General features: G+C 42.6%; 1 protein-coding gene across 2 annotated transcripts in view; it reads left to right on the top strand.

Annotated features, from left to right (window-relative positions):
* The window catches only part of LOC121924343 (adenylate kinase isoenzyme 1), a 37,280-nt gene extending 22,314 nt beyond the window's left edge, over positions 1–14,966 (top strand). The window contains exons 2-6 of one of the 2 annotated variants that reach the window (XM_042455737.1): positions 1,913–2,028; positions 6,457–6,656; positions 7,700–7,813; positions 8,688–8,882; positions 14,734–14,966. In XM_042455737.1, coding sequence (XP_042311671.1) covers positions 1,968–2,028; positions 6,457–6,656; positions 7,700–7,813; positions 8,688–8,882; positions 14,734–14,814 — 651 coding nt within the window. In that variant the 5' untranslated portion in view covers positions 1,913–1,967 and the 3' untranslated portion in view covers positions 14,815–14,966. Of the gene's footprint in view, positions 1–1,701; positions 2,029–6,456; positions 6,657–7,699; positions 7,814–8,687; positions 8,883–14,733 lie in introns of those variants that run through there. The other variant, XM_042455738.1, reaches the window with a different exon arrangement.
* Positions 14,967–15,080: the final 114 nt, after the last annotated feature.

Below are 15,080 nucleotides of genomic sequence, written 5' to 3'. Positions count from 1 at the left end.
TCTTTAGCCACACTTCCGGTATAGCAGTGTGCAGCTGCTAATATAGTCCTCCTTCACCTCCTCCTCAGCCTCACTTCAGGAACCATCTTGTTTTTTGACACCACCACATAGCTCATTAAAATCAATGACTAGGGGCTTCTGGGAACTGTAGTTTTGTGAGACATCATCCAGCCTTCTCTGTCTCAAAAATGGCTCTCTGCAGTTCCCAGGTTTCCATTAATAAGATGGAGCCCCAGGGCAAGTCAGAAAGTGGTGTGTCTTCACTGCATTAATCCTGCAGTAGCCTCTAGTGATGTTTGGCAGAACAGCTTGGCTGGGAGAGCCAAACAAGGCATTTTTGTTACACAGATGTTAAAATGTACATGCATTCATACAATGGTGTGTTTTGATGGGAAGCGTTATATATTTCCCCTCGATGTGAACCTCAAGTTGGAAGCAGATCATTTACTTTCCTGTGCTTCCTTCCTCTCCCCACATCCTTATATTCTCAACTTTCATTTATGGAGCTATCTTCCTGGTCATTGCTTCTTTAATTTTATACCAGAGGCAGAAATAACATGGAGTTTGTAGTTTTGTGAGCTATTTAGCCATCTCTGGTGCCACAACAAACTACCAATCCCAGGATTCCATGGGATGGAGCCATTGTAGTTAAAGCACTGCATTAATTCTGCAGTGTGACACAGTAGCGTCTGTGTTCCACTTCCATCAGTCACAGGTCCAAAACACACTGCAGAAATAATCCAGTTTGAGATCGTATTAACTGCCCTGGCTCAGGGCTAGAGAATCCTGGAAACTAGTTTTGTGAGACACTTAACTTTCTCTGTCAGAGAGCTCTGGTGCCACAATAAACTACAATTCCCAGGATTTCCTGGCCCTGAGCCAGGGCAGTTAAAGTGGTCTCAAACTGGATTATTTCTGCAATGTGTTTTGGACCCCTGGGCATGTGACTTGCCCAAGGTCATGCAGATGCAGTGGGTTTCATGGCATGGCATAGAGTCTCTATAAGGTTATTTGTTTACAAATGGCTTGATTGTGTGTTTGTCTGTTCAAATTCCTAGGCTGGCAACCAGACCTCTATGCCACAGAACACCTTTACCTGCTTTATAATAACCACTTGCATGGAGAAAACATATGGGTCAGATGGAGAACTCACATAGGAATCAAAAACCTAGGAGCTAAATAAAGAAAGTATTGCACAAGACAAAGTAGTCTTTGGGGAAAGCGTCAAGGCATTGGTTGTTCCCACAAGACTCAAGATGGATGCATTCACACGATAGAAATAATGCACTTTGACACCACTTTAAATGCTGTAGTTTCATCCCCTGGAATCCTGGGATTTGTAGTTTTACAAGGCCTTTAGCCTTCTCTGTCAAAGAGTTTGGGTGCCTCATGAAATTATAAATCCCAGGATTCTGTAGGATGGAGCCATGGCAGTTGAAATGGTGTCCATCTGCATTCTTTCTACAGTTTAGATGTACCCGAGATCACCTCCATACTCACCTTTCAGTAGATTGCATTGACCCAAAGTAACTATTGTCAAAACTCCCACTTTTTTCCCTCCTCCATTTCATCCTTCTCTTGAAAGAGTTACAAAGCAAAAGATAAAGATATTTTCTTTTCTTCCGTTCTCACATCTTAGACTAGACCAGCTGGGTCTCCCCACCATATCAAACTGAAGAAGTAGATCTGGAGAAGAATGGAATGCCAATTTCTCTCTGATCATCTCTAGCCAACTACTCCCTTTTGCCCACAGTAAATACATATTGAGCTTCTTCATGACAAAAGCACTCTGCCTGCCCTGCTTTGCCTGCCTCAGGATCAGAGAAACCAGGCATCAGAGGTCTGTGACATCAGAAAGACAGCTGAGAGGACTGAGGTGTCAGCCAAGCTCAAATGCCAAATTTTTGTACAGGGGCTTGAAGTCTGCTGAACCCATGGCCTGAAGATCTCTGGGTTGAGCCCTCAGGATGGGGAATTGCCAGAACAACCTTCCCAAAAATGCCAGGCCCTTGAGGCGTGAACTAAAAGGTAACTGATTTTAATTGTTCTTGTTGGGCACATGTCTTTCAAGTTGTTTCCAGCTCATGGCGATCCTAAGGCGAATCTATCACAGAGTTTTCTTGGCAAATTTCTTCAGAGGGGGGTTGCCATTGCCATCCTGTGAAACTGAGAGACTGTGACTTGCTCAGGGTCACCCAGTGGGTTTCTATGGCTGAGCTGGGAATCCAACCCTGATCTCCACAGTCCTAGTCCAATGCTCAAACCGCTGTTTCATGCTGGCTTCTGCACATGTGGTAGACTTTAAAAATAATAGACCAGCAAAGGTACTGTGGAAGGGATTTAAGAACAATATTTAATTTTTAATGACTGTAGACTGATAGTAGATTGTATACAGCAATTTATTTAAAGACACATTAGCTCAGAATTGAAAAATCGTTAAGGTTTTTCCATAAAGCACTAGTGACAGTGAGACAATCAAAGCGAGGGTGGTGTTGGGGTTTGAGCCTTGGACTTGGATTCTGGAGCCCAGGGTTTGAATTCTGGTTTGGCCAGAAGCCTACTGGGTGACCCTGGGCAAGTCACACTCTCTCAACAACAGAGGATGGCAATGGCAAACCTCTGAACAAAACCTGCCAAGAAAACCCCATGGTAGGTTTGCCATATGACAGAAACAACTTGAAGGCACACAACAACAACAAAGGCACTGTACAGACTGCCCAATTGCGGTGTACACCCGGAAATACCAGGGTTAGGGATTGTGCGGCAACCACACAGTCCCTAACCCAAGCATGGAGTGGTGATGTAACAATGGCGATGTCCGGTGTACACAGGTGCTGCCATTATAAGCGCCGCATGGCATCCGCATTGTGCTGCACATCGCTTACATCGCGAGTGCACCATTGGTGTACTCGTGACATCTGCCCTGAAGCGCAAAAAGAACCCGTTTTTTCTGAGTTCTTTTTACTCTGGAGAGAAGCTGTGTGGTTTGGTGGCTGGGGCTTCCCTCCGGAAGGAATTAGGCTGCCGGCAGGCCGCCCCTTTGGGGTGGTCTGTACCGCACCAAAGTGTTGGATGGGCTCTGGTTTTGGCAGCCCAGGGTTGTATTCCGGTATTCTAGCTGTTATCAGCAGAATACGTCAAGATAATAATAATAATAATAATAATAATAATAATAATAATAATATCAACAATAACAGCAATAATAATAATAATAATAATAAAATTTATTTCTATACCGCTTTTCTGCAGTGATCAAAGCGGTGTACATAGTAAAATTATTAAAACAACATAAAATTAAAACCACATTACATTAATTACAATATACAATTAAAATCCAATTCATAGGTGTATGTAGGTGAGAGGGAGAAAAGGGGATTGAACATAACTTCAGTGAACATGGGGGAATGCTTGGTTAAAGAGAAATCTTTTCAGTCTCTTTTTAAACAGTTCAAGGGAGGTAATGAGACGGAGCTCCTCGGGAAGACTATTCCAATGCTTGGGGGCCGTTACTGAAAAGGCCCTCTGAGAAGTAGTAACATATCTTGAAGTAGGGACTTCTAGCAAGTTCTTCCCGGTTGTTCTGAGAGTGCAGGGCGGATTATATGGGGAGATGCGGTCCTTCAAGTAACTCGGGCCCAAGCCATGTAGGGCTTTATAGGTAATTACCAACTCCTTGTATTGTGCTCGGAAGCGAATAGGCAGCCAGTGAAGATCTTTTAAGATTGGTGTTATGTGGTCAAACCTGGAACGACCGGTGACCAATCTGGCAACCATATTTTGTACTAATTGAAGCTTCCGAGTTTGGTAGAAGGGTTGCCCCATGTAGAGCGCATTACAGAAATCCAAACGAGAGGTTACCAGAGCATGTACCACTGTTTCAAGATCCCTTTGGCCCAGGTAGGGTGTTTTGGGACATGGCTCTGTATGTTTTGTACACATGTAACTAAACTTTGTACACATTTTGTACACATTTAACTAAACTTGAAATCTTTAGGAATTTACAACATTTTCTTTGTTAAACAAACTGGCTCTACCTCATTTAGGCCTTATGGTCACTTTCTGACTTTCAACTACCTTCAACTACCAGATTTTATCCCCAGGCCTGGGACAGAGAAGGGTGTTGGCACTAGGTCCTTCTACCCTTGCTTGTGCAGAAGCAGCAATTACTACACAAATCTTAGCAGAGCATACACATTACATCTGGTTGATCTAGCACAGGGGTAGGGAAAGTGTGCCCCCAGGGTCTTCTAGCATTGCTTATTTTCCAAAATAAATTTGATGCCCCCATGCCTTCCAAGGGTGCACAGAAAACAATTTTGCCATGTTTTCATCCACCCAGACTGTTTTAAGCCTAAGGACAGGCTTCTTTGCTCTAGAGAGAACTGACTAAGTTGTACTAGGGCTCGACTATGAGAATTTCCCATTTGGACTGTGACTCACATAAGTCAGATCTATCTGTTTCCCATTCTGCCACCCTTAATAAAGCCACAGTTGGCTACCAGATGCTTGACAATGCAGACATCTTTCTGTTCACAAAGCCAGGTTGTGTTCTTGCATGTTTCAGGTTTGTTTTGATGGTGGCTGCAAAGGGGACCTGCCCTTAGGGAAGGGGATCAACTGCTTGGACAATGGCTGAGGTTTTTACTCGATCCCCTTCCAGAAATTATACCTGGGTAATCATCCTCTTTGCCCTCTTCTGCAGTCTTACTGACTTCATTTTCTACAAGAGAGAGAATTGGTAGCTCTCTCTGTCAGACATTGTGATAAGGGTTGTTTGGCTTCTGGAGAGAAGAGAGAATCAATTAGAAGGGTTGCCATAATTGCAGACAGCCAAAATAAAGCTGCTTCGAGTCACAGTGGAGGTATGGTGTTTCAATGATGCATGCGTCCTAAGAGTCCAGAAGCCACACCAAAGCCATGCTCCTTTGGTGCGACCTCTGGACTCTTAGGATGCATGCATCATTGAATCACGATACCTCCACTGTGACTCGAAGCAGCTTTATTTTGGCTGTCTGTAACAGGCCATAGAATTATAGTTGGAAGTGACCATAAGGACCATCTGATCTTTGCCTGGTTGTACAGGAATACACAGCTAAAGCATGCCTGGGAGATATCCATCCAACATTTGTTTAAAAACCTCCAACGAAGGTGGGCCCACCAGCGTCCAAGTCAAAACTATTCCATTGTCTAACAGCCCTTGCAATCCAAAATCTCCAAAGAAGGAGGGCCCATCAGCCTCTGAACCAAAACTAATCCACCTTGCAGTCAAAAAGTTCTACCTAACATTTATGTGGGATCTTGCAATCTCAATTGCCCATTTAATAATAATTCGGTTACACATTCACTGTTTGGCTCCTTGGAGGACAAGTAGACATCTCATAGCCCTCCAGATTTTGCTAGACTGTAGCTTTTAGCATCACCATTGGCTGTGTTGGCTGAATCTGATGGGAGTTGCAGTCCAACAGCTTTTGGAAGGCCACCTGTGGAATCTGAATATACACTTGTCCCTCCCTGTTTGTGGACTTGGTGTCCGTGGTTTTAATCCTTTATGGACAGCAAGCCAGGAGGGACAAAATGGTGTGCGTAACCTTTATAATAAATGGGCACTTGAGTATTTGTATTTTTTCTGATTCATGAGCGGGTCCAGAACGGATCTCCCATGAATCGGGGAGGGACAACTGTACTGATGATTTGGCTCACTACATTTTACTACATGAGGTGAAGGAGGGATGGTGCCAGGGCTTGCCTTACTATTAGATGGCAAGCTTGAATCTGCAGCCTGTCCTACCTTAGAGGGTTGTTGTGAGGTTAAAGTGGGGCTTGATGATTTCACCCAAATTTTCACATGTGAGTGACTTGAAATTGTTCTAACTGCTTTTAAATTATTCTAAGTGTTAAAGGGTTTGATATGCCTTTAGCCTTTAAATTGTTTGTATTGTTTTTAACTTGTTTTATTGGTTCAAGATTAGTTTATTGTAGGCCACCCTAAAATCTTAGGTATAGTGTAGGATGGAGATAGTCAAACAAACAGACAGACAAATGAATACAGCGGGGCCTTGATATCTGCTAGGGTTTGGTTCCAGGATGACTCGTGGATACCAAAATCTGTGGATGCTCAAGTCCCTAAGTACAGTAGCATAGTAAAATGTTGTCGTTTATATAAAATGGCAACAATCAAGGTTTGCTTTTTGGATTTTTTTTTAAAGTTCAAGCTGTGGATGCTTGAATCCATGGATTAAAAAATCTGTGGATATGGAGAGCTGACTGTAAATATGGCGGACAGGCAAGCATGCCGCCTTCAACTACTTTAAGGAAAGACAGGATATAAGTGTACACTAAATAATATAGCAAAGACAAGGTTCTTGTCTCTTATTGCTAAGAGGAGTCAGCCTGTGCAGGGTGTGTGTGTGTGTGGGGATGCATCTTTTCATTCACCTTTCCTTCTTTTTTCTGCAGAGAAGTTGCAGGCCCCCATCATCATCTTTATAATTGGAGGCCCTGGGTGTGGCAAGGGGGTACAGAGTACCCGGATGGCTCAAAAGTACGAATTCACTCACGTGGCTGTTGGAGATCTGCTGCGGGAGGAAGCCAGCAAATCCACCTCCAGAGGCAAAGCCATAAGGGACATCATGCTGAATGGGGCTCTGGTGCCCTCGGTAAGAAACCCCAAGAATCTGCCCTCTTTGCAGTATCTCTTTCCATCAGCTAATTTGCAAAATGCAGTGCTCCATCCAGATGTGTATCCACACTGCAGAAATAAAGCAGTTCGACACCACTTTAACTGTCTTGACTCTGTCCTAAAGAATCCTGGGATTTGTAGTTTGGTGAGGCACCAGAGGTCTCGGACAGACCAGGCTCACTACCTCACTAAAGTACAAATCCCATGATTCCACAGGATGGAGCCATGGCCGTTAAAGTGGTATGAAACTACTTTATTTGTGCAGTGTGGATACATCCATAAATAACTGTTTAGTGCAGGGATGAGTAACCTGTGACCTTCCAGATGCCTTTGGACTGTGGCTCCCATCAGCCCAGCTCCAGTGGCTCCTTTTTGCACCCTGGAAAGGGCACGATAGTTGCAGTGGCATGGCTATATGGCACTCGTTCAGCACTGCATCATGTGGACGCAGTATAGGACTGCAGTGATACCACACACCATGTGGAGCAGTGCGCAGCGTCATGGCGCCTTGGGGGGTGGAGTCAGGGTGTGCATCATGAGGATACTGTGCCACGACTTCGCCCCCCTGCCGGCCCACAGTGCCGATCTGTATAGGGTCTGAGTCGACTTACCCATGGGTCAATGTAAGTAACGTACTTTAACTCCTATTTTAAAAAACAAGCCATCCCTTGGTGAAAGCCAAGAGTATAATCTGTCCTGGAAACACTGACCCTTCTCTATGCTTTTATCCATCCAGCCTTTAGGGTGAGCACACATGGTTATGCCTGCCATAATTTTGTAAGTTCTATGGCATTGTTTGCCTTTACTTCATCTTTTAGATTCTTTAGATCCCCCTAAATTTTACCCTTGATTTCTCCATGGGTCATATCAAAATACATCATTTTGTCCTCAAAACCTACCCTCGACTTATACATATAGTCAAGTATATATGTAGATCACGTATGAGTAGGAAGGACTCTCTTTTGCTTTTCTATGACATAACCAAGCTTTTTGAGAATGTAGATGCCCTTCTCTCTGCAGGGCTACATCACGGATCTGGTGGCTGACAATCTGCTAAAATGTGAAGACGTGAAAGGATTTGTTGTTGAAGGCTTTCCCCGGGAAATCAACCAGGCCAAGTTGTTTGAGGAAATTGTAAGTCAGAGGTGAGGGTGGCTTGGCCAATGGAGAGCTGGGAAAGGTAAATTTCCCATACGCTGGTACCAGGCAACATCCAATTAATAACTAGTGAACAATTGTAGGTAGCTTAATGGCACCTTCCCCATCCTTGTATCTTATAGGTTAGTTGGACTATAAGTTTTGTCATTCCCTAGCTAGTATTGGATGGATGGCTAGTGGCTGATTGGTTATATGTAGGAGTTCCATCTCTATGCCTGTGAATCAGATGTGGGAAGTGTTTGTCCCTAGAAACAACTACAAGGAATCCTCTGATGCTGCTATGGGGTCAGAGGAGCTGCATCCCAAATAATTTTGATCTGAAAGGACCACCTTTTTCAAAGTGATAAGATGGACTCCACATCAGTAATCAACAATTAAATTCTTCACTGATGTCTAGCTTTTCTTCACATATTGTGTTTTTGTGCCTTCAAGTTGTCTGTTGACTTATAGCAACCCCATAAGTTTCTGAGGCAAAGAATAGTCAAAGGTGGTGTTGCTAGGTCTGGTGTGACTTATAGCTCAAGCTGGGGAGGGCCACAGGTTTTCCACTCACTTTTTGGCATATGTCACTGTGTCTTGGAGCAGAGGCAGTACTTCAGGTAATGGACGATTGGGAAACATGCAGACTGGTTTTGGCTTTTTCAGTTTTCAGTCCGATAACCCTCTCCTAGTTGGCTAACATCTGGCTGGCCAAATGCTTCCCTTGCAAACCCAAACCTGTAGGAAGGCTATTCCATTAGCAAGCATGCAACATTTAAGTCTGAATCTGAATTAAGTATGCCTGGCATACCATTGCCTTTTGCCCAAGTGTAAGGTCACTGACAACTATGGTGTATGTTTCACATTACAGGTGGGGCGTACCCCCAACATGGTGATAGTGTTTGACTGCTCCACGGAGACCATGATCCAGCGGCTGCTCATCCGAAGTCAGATGGGTGAGAGGGTGGACGACCATGAGCGCATCATCCGTCAGCGGCTAGAGACCTACCACACACAGTGTGAGCCTGTCTTCGCCCACTACCTCCAGAAGGGCATACTCCGGAATGTAGGTCCTTGCAAAGCTATCTGGGCCCCCATTTTGCCCACCCCTGCTGACTCTACAAGGCAACCAAACTCAGACTTGATTCTGTTCTGAACAACAATCACATGTCAGGGTCCTCTCCTCCCTGTATACAGAGCCACAGAAGTGGCTCAGGTAGATAGTCAAGCTGAAAGTTGGGTTGCTGGGTAGGTTTTGGAAAGACCAAATGACACTGAAGGGTAGTTGTGCATGTGCCTTTCAGTTGCTTGTTGATCTCTTGGATTTCCTAGGGTTTTCCTAGGCAAGGAATCCTCAGAAGTGGTTTTGCCAGATCCTTTCTCTGAAATATAGTCTACAGCATGTGGTATTCCCTTGTGGTCTCTCATATAGGTACTAACCAGGGCTCATCCTGCTTAGCTCCTAGATCAGATAGGCTCTGGCACCTAGTTAAAAATAAATATCAAAAAGTGCCAGGAAGCACACAACTGCAATGTAAACCAATCAAGATTGAAATAATATTGTAATACAACGTGGTCTATTGCAGATGGATTAAATGAAGGTGACACAAACTGGATATAAACTGAGAATTACAGAAGTATATGCAACATCAACATAGAATGAATGATCACAATGAATTTAAAAGCAATAGTTGAATATGCAGCAGATGCAGTGAATGATGAGAATGATATAAGATTAGCAATAGAAACCATAAAAAAATTAAATACAAACTTGCCAGTAGGCAGACCGTAATTTAGAAAACTGGAAGAAGTTGACAGGACAGGATTTCTAGATGCACTCTTGTTTTAAAAATTCTTCTTTACTTAAGCCAAACCTTCTTGGTAAACTGTCTATATAGTTTTCATACTGCCATAAAACTATCAATGCCTTTTGACAAATAGAAACATTTATTTCTATTTTTCAGTACAGAAGAATATAGACATGATGATTAACTTTATGTTTTTACTAAGCCTACAGACAGCTATTCACTTGCATTTCTCTTCCTTTATTATGTCCATTTATGTAAAAATTTACCTTTTGGACAATTCCTTTTACTTGGAAGGAATTCTTCACAGGATCCTGATTATGTTACTCAGAAAAGTAAATTCAGACATCAATTAACGAGCCAAGGTAATCTGACTGAGACTATTAGAATTGCTGGAAATAAAGCAGGTATGATTCTCCGACCATAGCTTTTGGGAGAGTCAGTACATTTTATGGGGTAAAACCATCCTAGATTGATTGGGGAAAACTGTGGTTAAAAGGGATGATAAAACTAATGTCCACAAATATCAAAGAGTGTTGTATAAAATTAATATAGGGCCCATACAGACAGGCCAAAATAAAGCTGCTTTGGGTCACTTTGGAGGTATGCTGTTTAAATGACACATGCATCTTAAGAGGCCAGAAGCTGCACCAAAGCTGTGCTCCAGTCCTTAGGACTAGAGCATGGCTTTGGCATGGCTTCTCCTTTAGGGGCTACACAAGGACTGTGAAAGTCCTACAATTCCCACTTTCCAGGCAGCAGCCACTGTGATCAATGGGGATAGCTAGCTGGCGTTCCCTTTGTGTGAGCAGTCTTTGACACAAGGGGGAATTGCATCAGGGACCCTGATTCTGTCTGTTGCACTGAAAATCACTCACATGATGGGATGAGATGGCAGGCAGTCGGCTGATTCCTGGCAAATTGGGATTGGAGTGCATCAGGCCGGGAATCACTGTGTTGCTATGAAATTTCCTGCAGGATTCCAGCCATCATTCCCACAGTATGTCCTTGTTAAATTAGGTGTTTTTCAGTTCATAGTGGCCACTCGTTTTCTGTTAGTGGTCATCAATTCAATGTTAATGTATCTATTGCATGGGTCTTTGTAGCTCTAAATTTGTGTTACCTTTGTTTTATCCAGACACAAAACAGCATTTTATATTACCCTATTATTTACATTTTATTTATTGATATACATGGCAGATGTTATGGAAGGATCCTATACAGCCCAAGGAAGCTGGAGAACAATGGGAGGAGATGGCAGGGTTATTCAGTGGCTACAGCTAGTCTGAAGTGAGAGCCAATGTGATGTAGTTGTTTGAGCATTGGATTGTGACTCTGCAGACCATAGTTTGAATCCCAGCTTAGCCATGGGTGATACTGGGCAAGTCATACTCTTTCAGCCTCACAGGATGGCAATGGCAAACCTCCTCTGAAGAAATTTGCCAAGAAAATCCCATGATAGGTTTGCCTTAGGGTCGCCATAAACCGGAAACAGCTTGAAGGCACACAACAACAATGGCTAATCTCAATATAATTTGGATGCAAGATTAGTCCTGCTCATAGTACATCCATTTCTTTCTTTCAAAACATATTTTCAAACCATCCTTCATCCTTATCAATAGTATATGTGTAAAAATAGAGTACTGAAATTAATGGAGATTAAGTTAGCCATGTTTAATATATCCAATTGACTTGAATAGGTCAACTGTAACCATGACTGACAGACAGCCAGTGTTGCATAGAGCTTTGGGTGTTTGACTAGTACTCCAGAAATCAGAGTTAAAATCCCCGATCAGCCATGGAAACTGATTGCGAAACCTTAGGCAAGTCACACTCGCTCAGCCTCAGAGGAAGGCAAAGGCAAACTACTTAACAGATCTTGCCAAGAAAATAGGTTCATCTTAGGTTTGGTTCAAGTAAAAAATCACTTGAAGACACACAGGAACAACAATAATTGTGACTGAGTCCAGATCAAATCCAGTAAGTATTGGTTATGTGCTTTCTAGTGACACATGGTGAACCTCTCAGAAAAACTATGGATGGCTGTTAAGAACATGGGAATGCCACTACATCTGGTAGTCCTAATGAGAAATCTGTACAGCTGAGCATTTGCAGATGGCCTTGCCCCATTCACCCAACTGTTGGGGTGTGCCAATTGGAAATCAATTGGACTTGAGCTCTACAATTTTTTGCATCTGCAAGGAGAGAGGGTTGGATCAGAACCGCTGCAGATACAAAGGGTCGACTGTACTTAGGACAAGAGGCTATGGTTAGAACAGAACATGAAGAAACAGAATGGTTCCCAATTGGCAAAGGGGTCAGTCAAGGCTGTATATTATCACCTTGCTTGTTCAACTTGTATACAGAAAACATCATACGAAGAGCAGGCTTAGACACAGAAGGAGGAGGAGTGAAAACAGGAGGAAGGAATATAAACAATCAAAGATATGTGGATTACACCATACTACTAGTGGAAAACATCACAGATATGGAATAATTACTAAGATCAAGGAAGAAAATGCAAAGGCAGGCTTACTGCTGAACATAAAGAAAACAAAAATAATGACCACGGAGGACCTACACACGTTCAGCCTTGATAATGAGAAAATCGGAATAGTAAAAGATTTACTGTACCTTGGGGCAGACATTAATCAGAAAATAGACTGCAGTCAAGAAATAAGACTATGAATGGGAAGGGCAGCTATGAAGTAGGTAAGATCCTAAAGAGTAAAGATATCCAACAGAACACTCAACAAGATAGAATTGTCCTAGCCACTGTATTCCCCATCACCATGAATGGATGTGATAGCTGGACAGTATAGGAAGAAAATCAATTCATTTGAGAAGTGGTGCTGGAAAAACAGTGCTATAGACACCATGGACAGACAAAAAGGCCAACAGCTCAAGCCTGAAATGTCCCTAGAAGCCAAGATGACCAAGTTGAGGCTGTCGTATTTTGGCCATATCATGAGAAGGCATGATTCACTAGAAAATACAATGATGCTAGAAAATGTGGGGGGAAACAGAAAGAGAGGAAGACTGCATGCTAGATGGATACTCAATTAGAGAGGTCAGTTGTATGAATTTATAGGGCCTACGCAAAGCGTTGACAGTGGGACTGGAGATGTCTCATCCATAGGGCTGCCATGAGTCAATTCAACGGCAGTTAACAACATCCAGGTGTTTTTATGGCTGAACATGGATTCAAACTCTGGTGTCCCACAGTTCTAGTCTAACACTGACCATTACTACAAAACACTGGCCCACTCTAAATACCCTTGCAGAACTTCATATTGAAATGCAAACTAAAAGACTGTCACTACAAAGAATGGACTGGTTACAATATTTGACATTTCTAATGCTTCCGAGTGTCCAGTTCTTCACAGTAGTTTCCTTCTTATAGGCCTTTATAAAATCCATGATTTATACTCTGCTATGTTTTCCAAAATAAATAGTAAAATCAATCTTAACCTTAGAGGAAGGCAACTCCCCCTCTGAACAAACGTCAAAAAACCCTGATAGGGCCACCCTAACTCTGAAATATCTTGAAGGTATAGGACACCGCAACAATTCTTCCTTCTATTGAATAGGTAGAGTACTGTGGCCTTCTATATGTTTAAAAACTGAAATGCCCCATAGTAATTGGCTTTGGTTATGCTATGGGAGATGTTGGCCAAAAAACATCTAGTGGGTTACAGCTGCCAACACCTGGAGTAAACCAGCAGTTGAAAAGATAGCAAGTTGCTTCTCCTGACTTAAGACAAGATAGCAAATCTCTGGAGTATCTCACCAAAATGCTTCTTTGTCTGGCCTTATCTTTTCACCCTAAAAGAAAGGACACCCTACAACTACCCTCAGTTTGCCATTGCTTTTAGAGCCAACTGTTCTTCTTAATGTGAAATCCTATGGGGAAAGCCATGTTAACCTTGGTCATTCATTCAGTGGAGCCTATTTCATTGGACCCTGCTACTTTTTCCTCTTATCGGTAAAACCAGTCTGTAACCTCTACTAAGACCAAAGTAGTTTTTCTACCACTGACAGGGTTGGGAGAAAGAGTGGCAAGTTTTGCGAGTTGATCCTCTGGTGTCACGAACTCAACCAACCAGGGCTTGAAAATATTTTATATAACAGATGATGCTATTTTACAACAGCATTGAGTACAAAGGGTCTTGAATATCCACGGAGCTTGGTATATACAGGGGTCCTAGAACCAAGCCCCAGCGGATACCGAGAGCCCACTATACTAGATATGCACTTCTGAGCTTTTTTACCCGTTGTTAAATCTATGGTGCTGTTACTGATGAAGGAAGAGAACTTCACATGACTCTTCTAACTTGATGCTGTTTCTAAAGCGTGTTGAAAAGCCTTTAAACTAGGGGTGGGAATCATGTGGCGTTCCAGATGTTGGACTGCAACGTTTCCAACATCTGGAAGATCACATGATCCTGGCCTCTGCTTTCAGCCAATCATCTTATACCCCAAGAATACATTATTGGAGATAAAGCCTTCACCCCAACAAGTAATGTTTCTTCCCATAAGCAGAATTTGCAGGCTTAAAGTGCTCTAAAGATTGTAAGCCTGAGGGCAGGGAACCGTCTAACTAAAAGGATTGCATGTACAGCGCTGTGTAAATTTACAGCGCTTCATAAATAAAGGTTAATAATAATAATAATAAGGGAGCTACAAATCCAAAGAACCTTATTGAAGGGAACTCATAATACAGGCTGCTGCAAAAAGGACTGTATGCGCAATTGTTTCATCTCTTTTTAATGATTCTTGGGCCTGAAGATCTCTTGTAAACCCCCGACAATAGCTTTAAACATACGTATACATATGCCCTTCATATAGGGCATATATAAAGGCACTTCCTATCAAAAAATGCAGAGAGTGCCATTAGATTAAATGGATTTTAAAAGAGATTGGATGCCAGTTGCTGAATGAGCAATAATGTTTTTGAACCTCCCTATTCAAAGGCAGTATACCTTTGGATGCCAGTTGCTAAAGGGAGGAGAAAGCTAACAGGTATGGATTGCTGCTTTATATTCTTCCCAAAAATACACGACACAAGGGCCTAAATCCTATTATTCCTTCATTGTGTTTTTGTGATTACAGATCATTGGGGAGGAGCCTCCAGACGTTGTCTTTCACAAATGCTGCAGTGTGGTGGATAATGTGATAAAGGGAGCAGCCTGAAGAACATAATTATTTAGTTCTACATCAAAATAAAAGTTTAAGTTGCTGGCCCATTACAATGCTCTCCTTAGGGGGGAAAAAGAATCTCAGTGGTGGTTTTCACATGCGCACACATGGTGGCTTGCAACTTTCTCTGCGAACTGACATCTTTGTAAAGCTGTGTTTTGAGTGTCTTGTTCATTCATATGTGCAGGTCATGGTATTCAATACCACTACCATCAAATATTACATATGCATATATTACGTAGTCCTGCAAAGTCTAATAC

This window comes from Sceloporus undulatus, chromosome 2 (genome assembly GCF_019175285.1).
Source record: "Sceloporus undulatus isolate JIND9_A2432 ecotype Alabama chromosome 2, SceUnd_v1.1, whole genome shotgun sequence".
NCBI classification, from domain to species: domain Eukaryota; kingdom Metazoa; phylum Chordata; class Lepidosauria; order Squamata; family Phrynosomatidae; genus Sceloporus; species Sceloporus undulatus.
The sequence above is the reverse complement of the archived record's forward strand: the minus strand, read 5'-3'. Positions and strand labels throughout refer to the sequence as shown.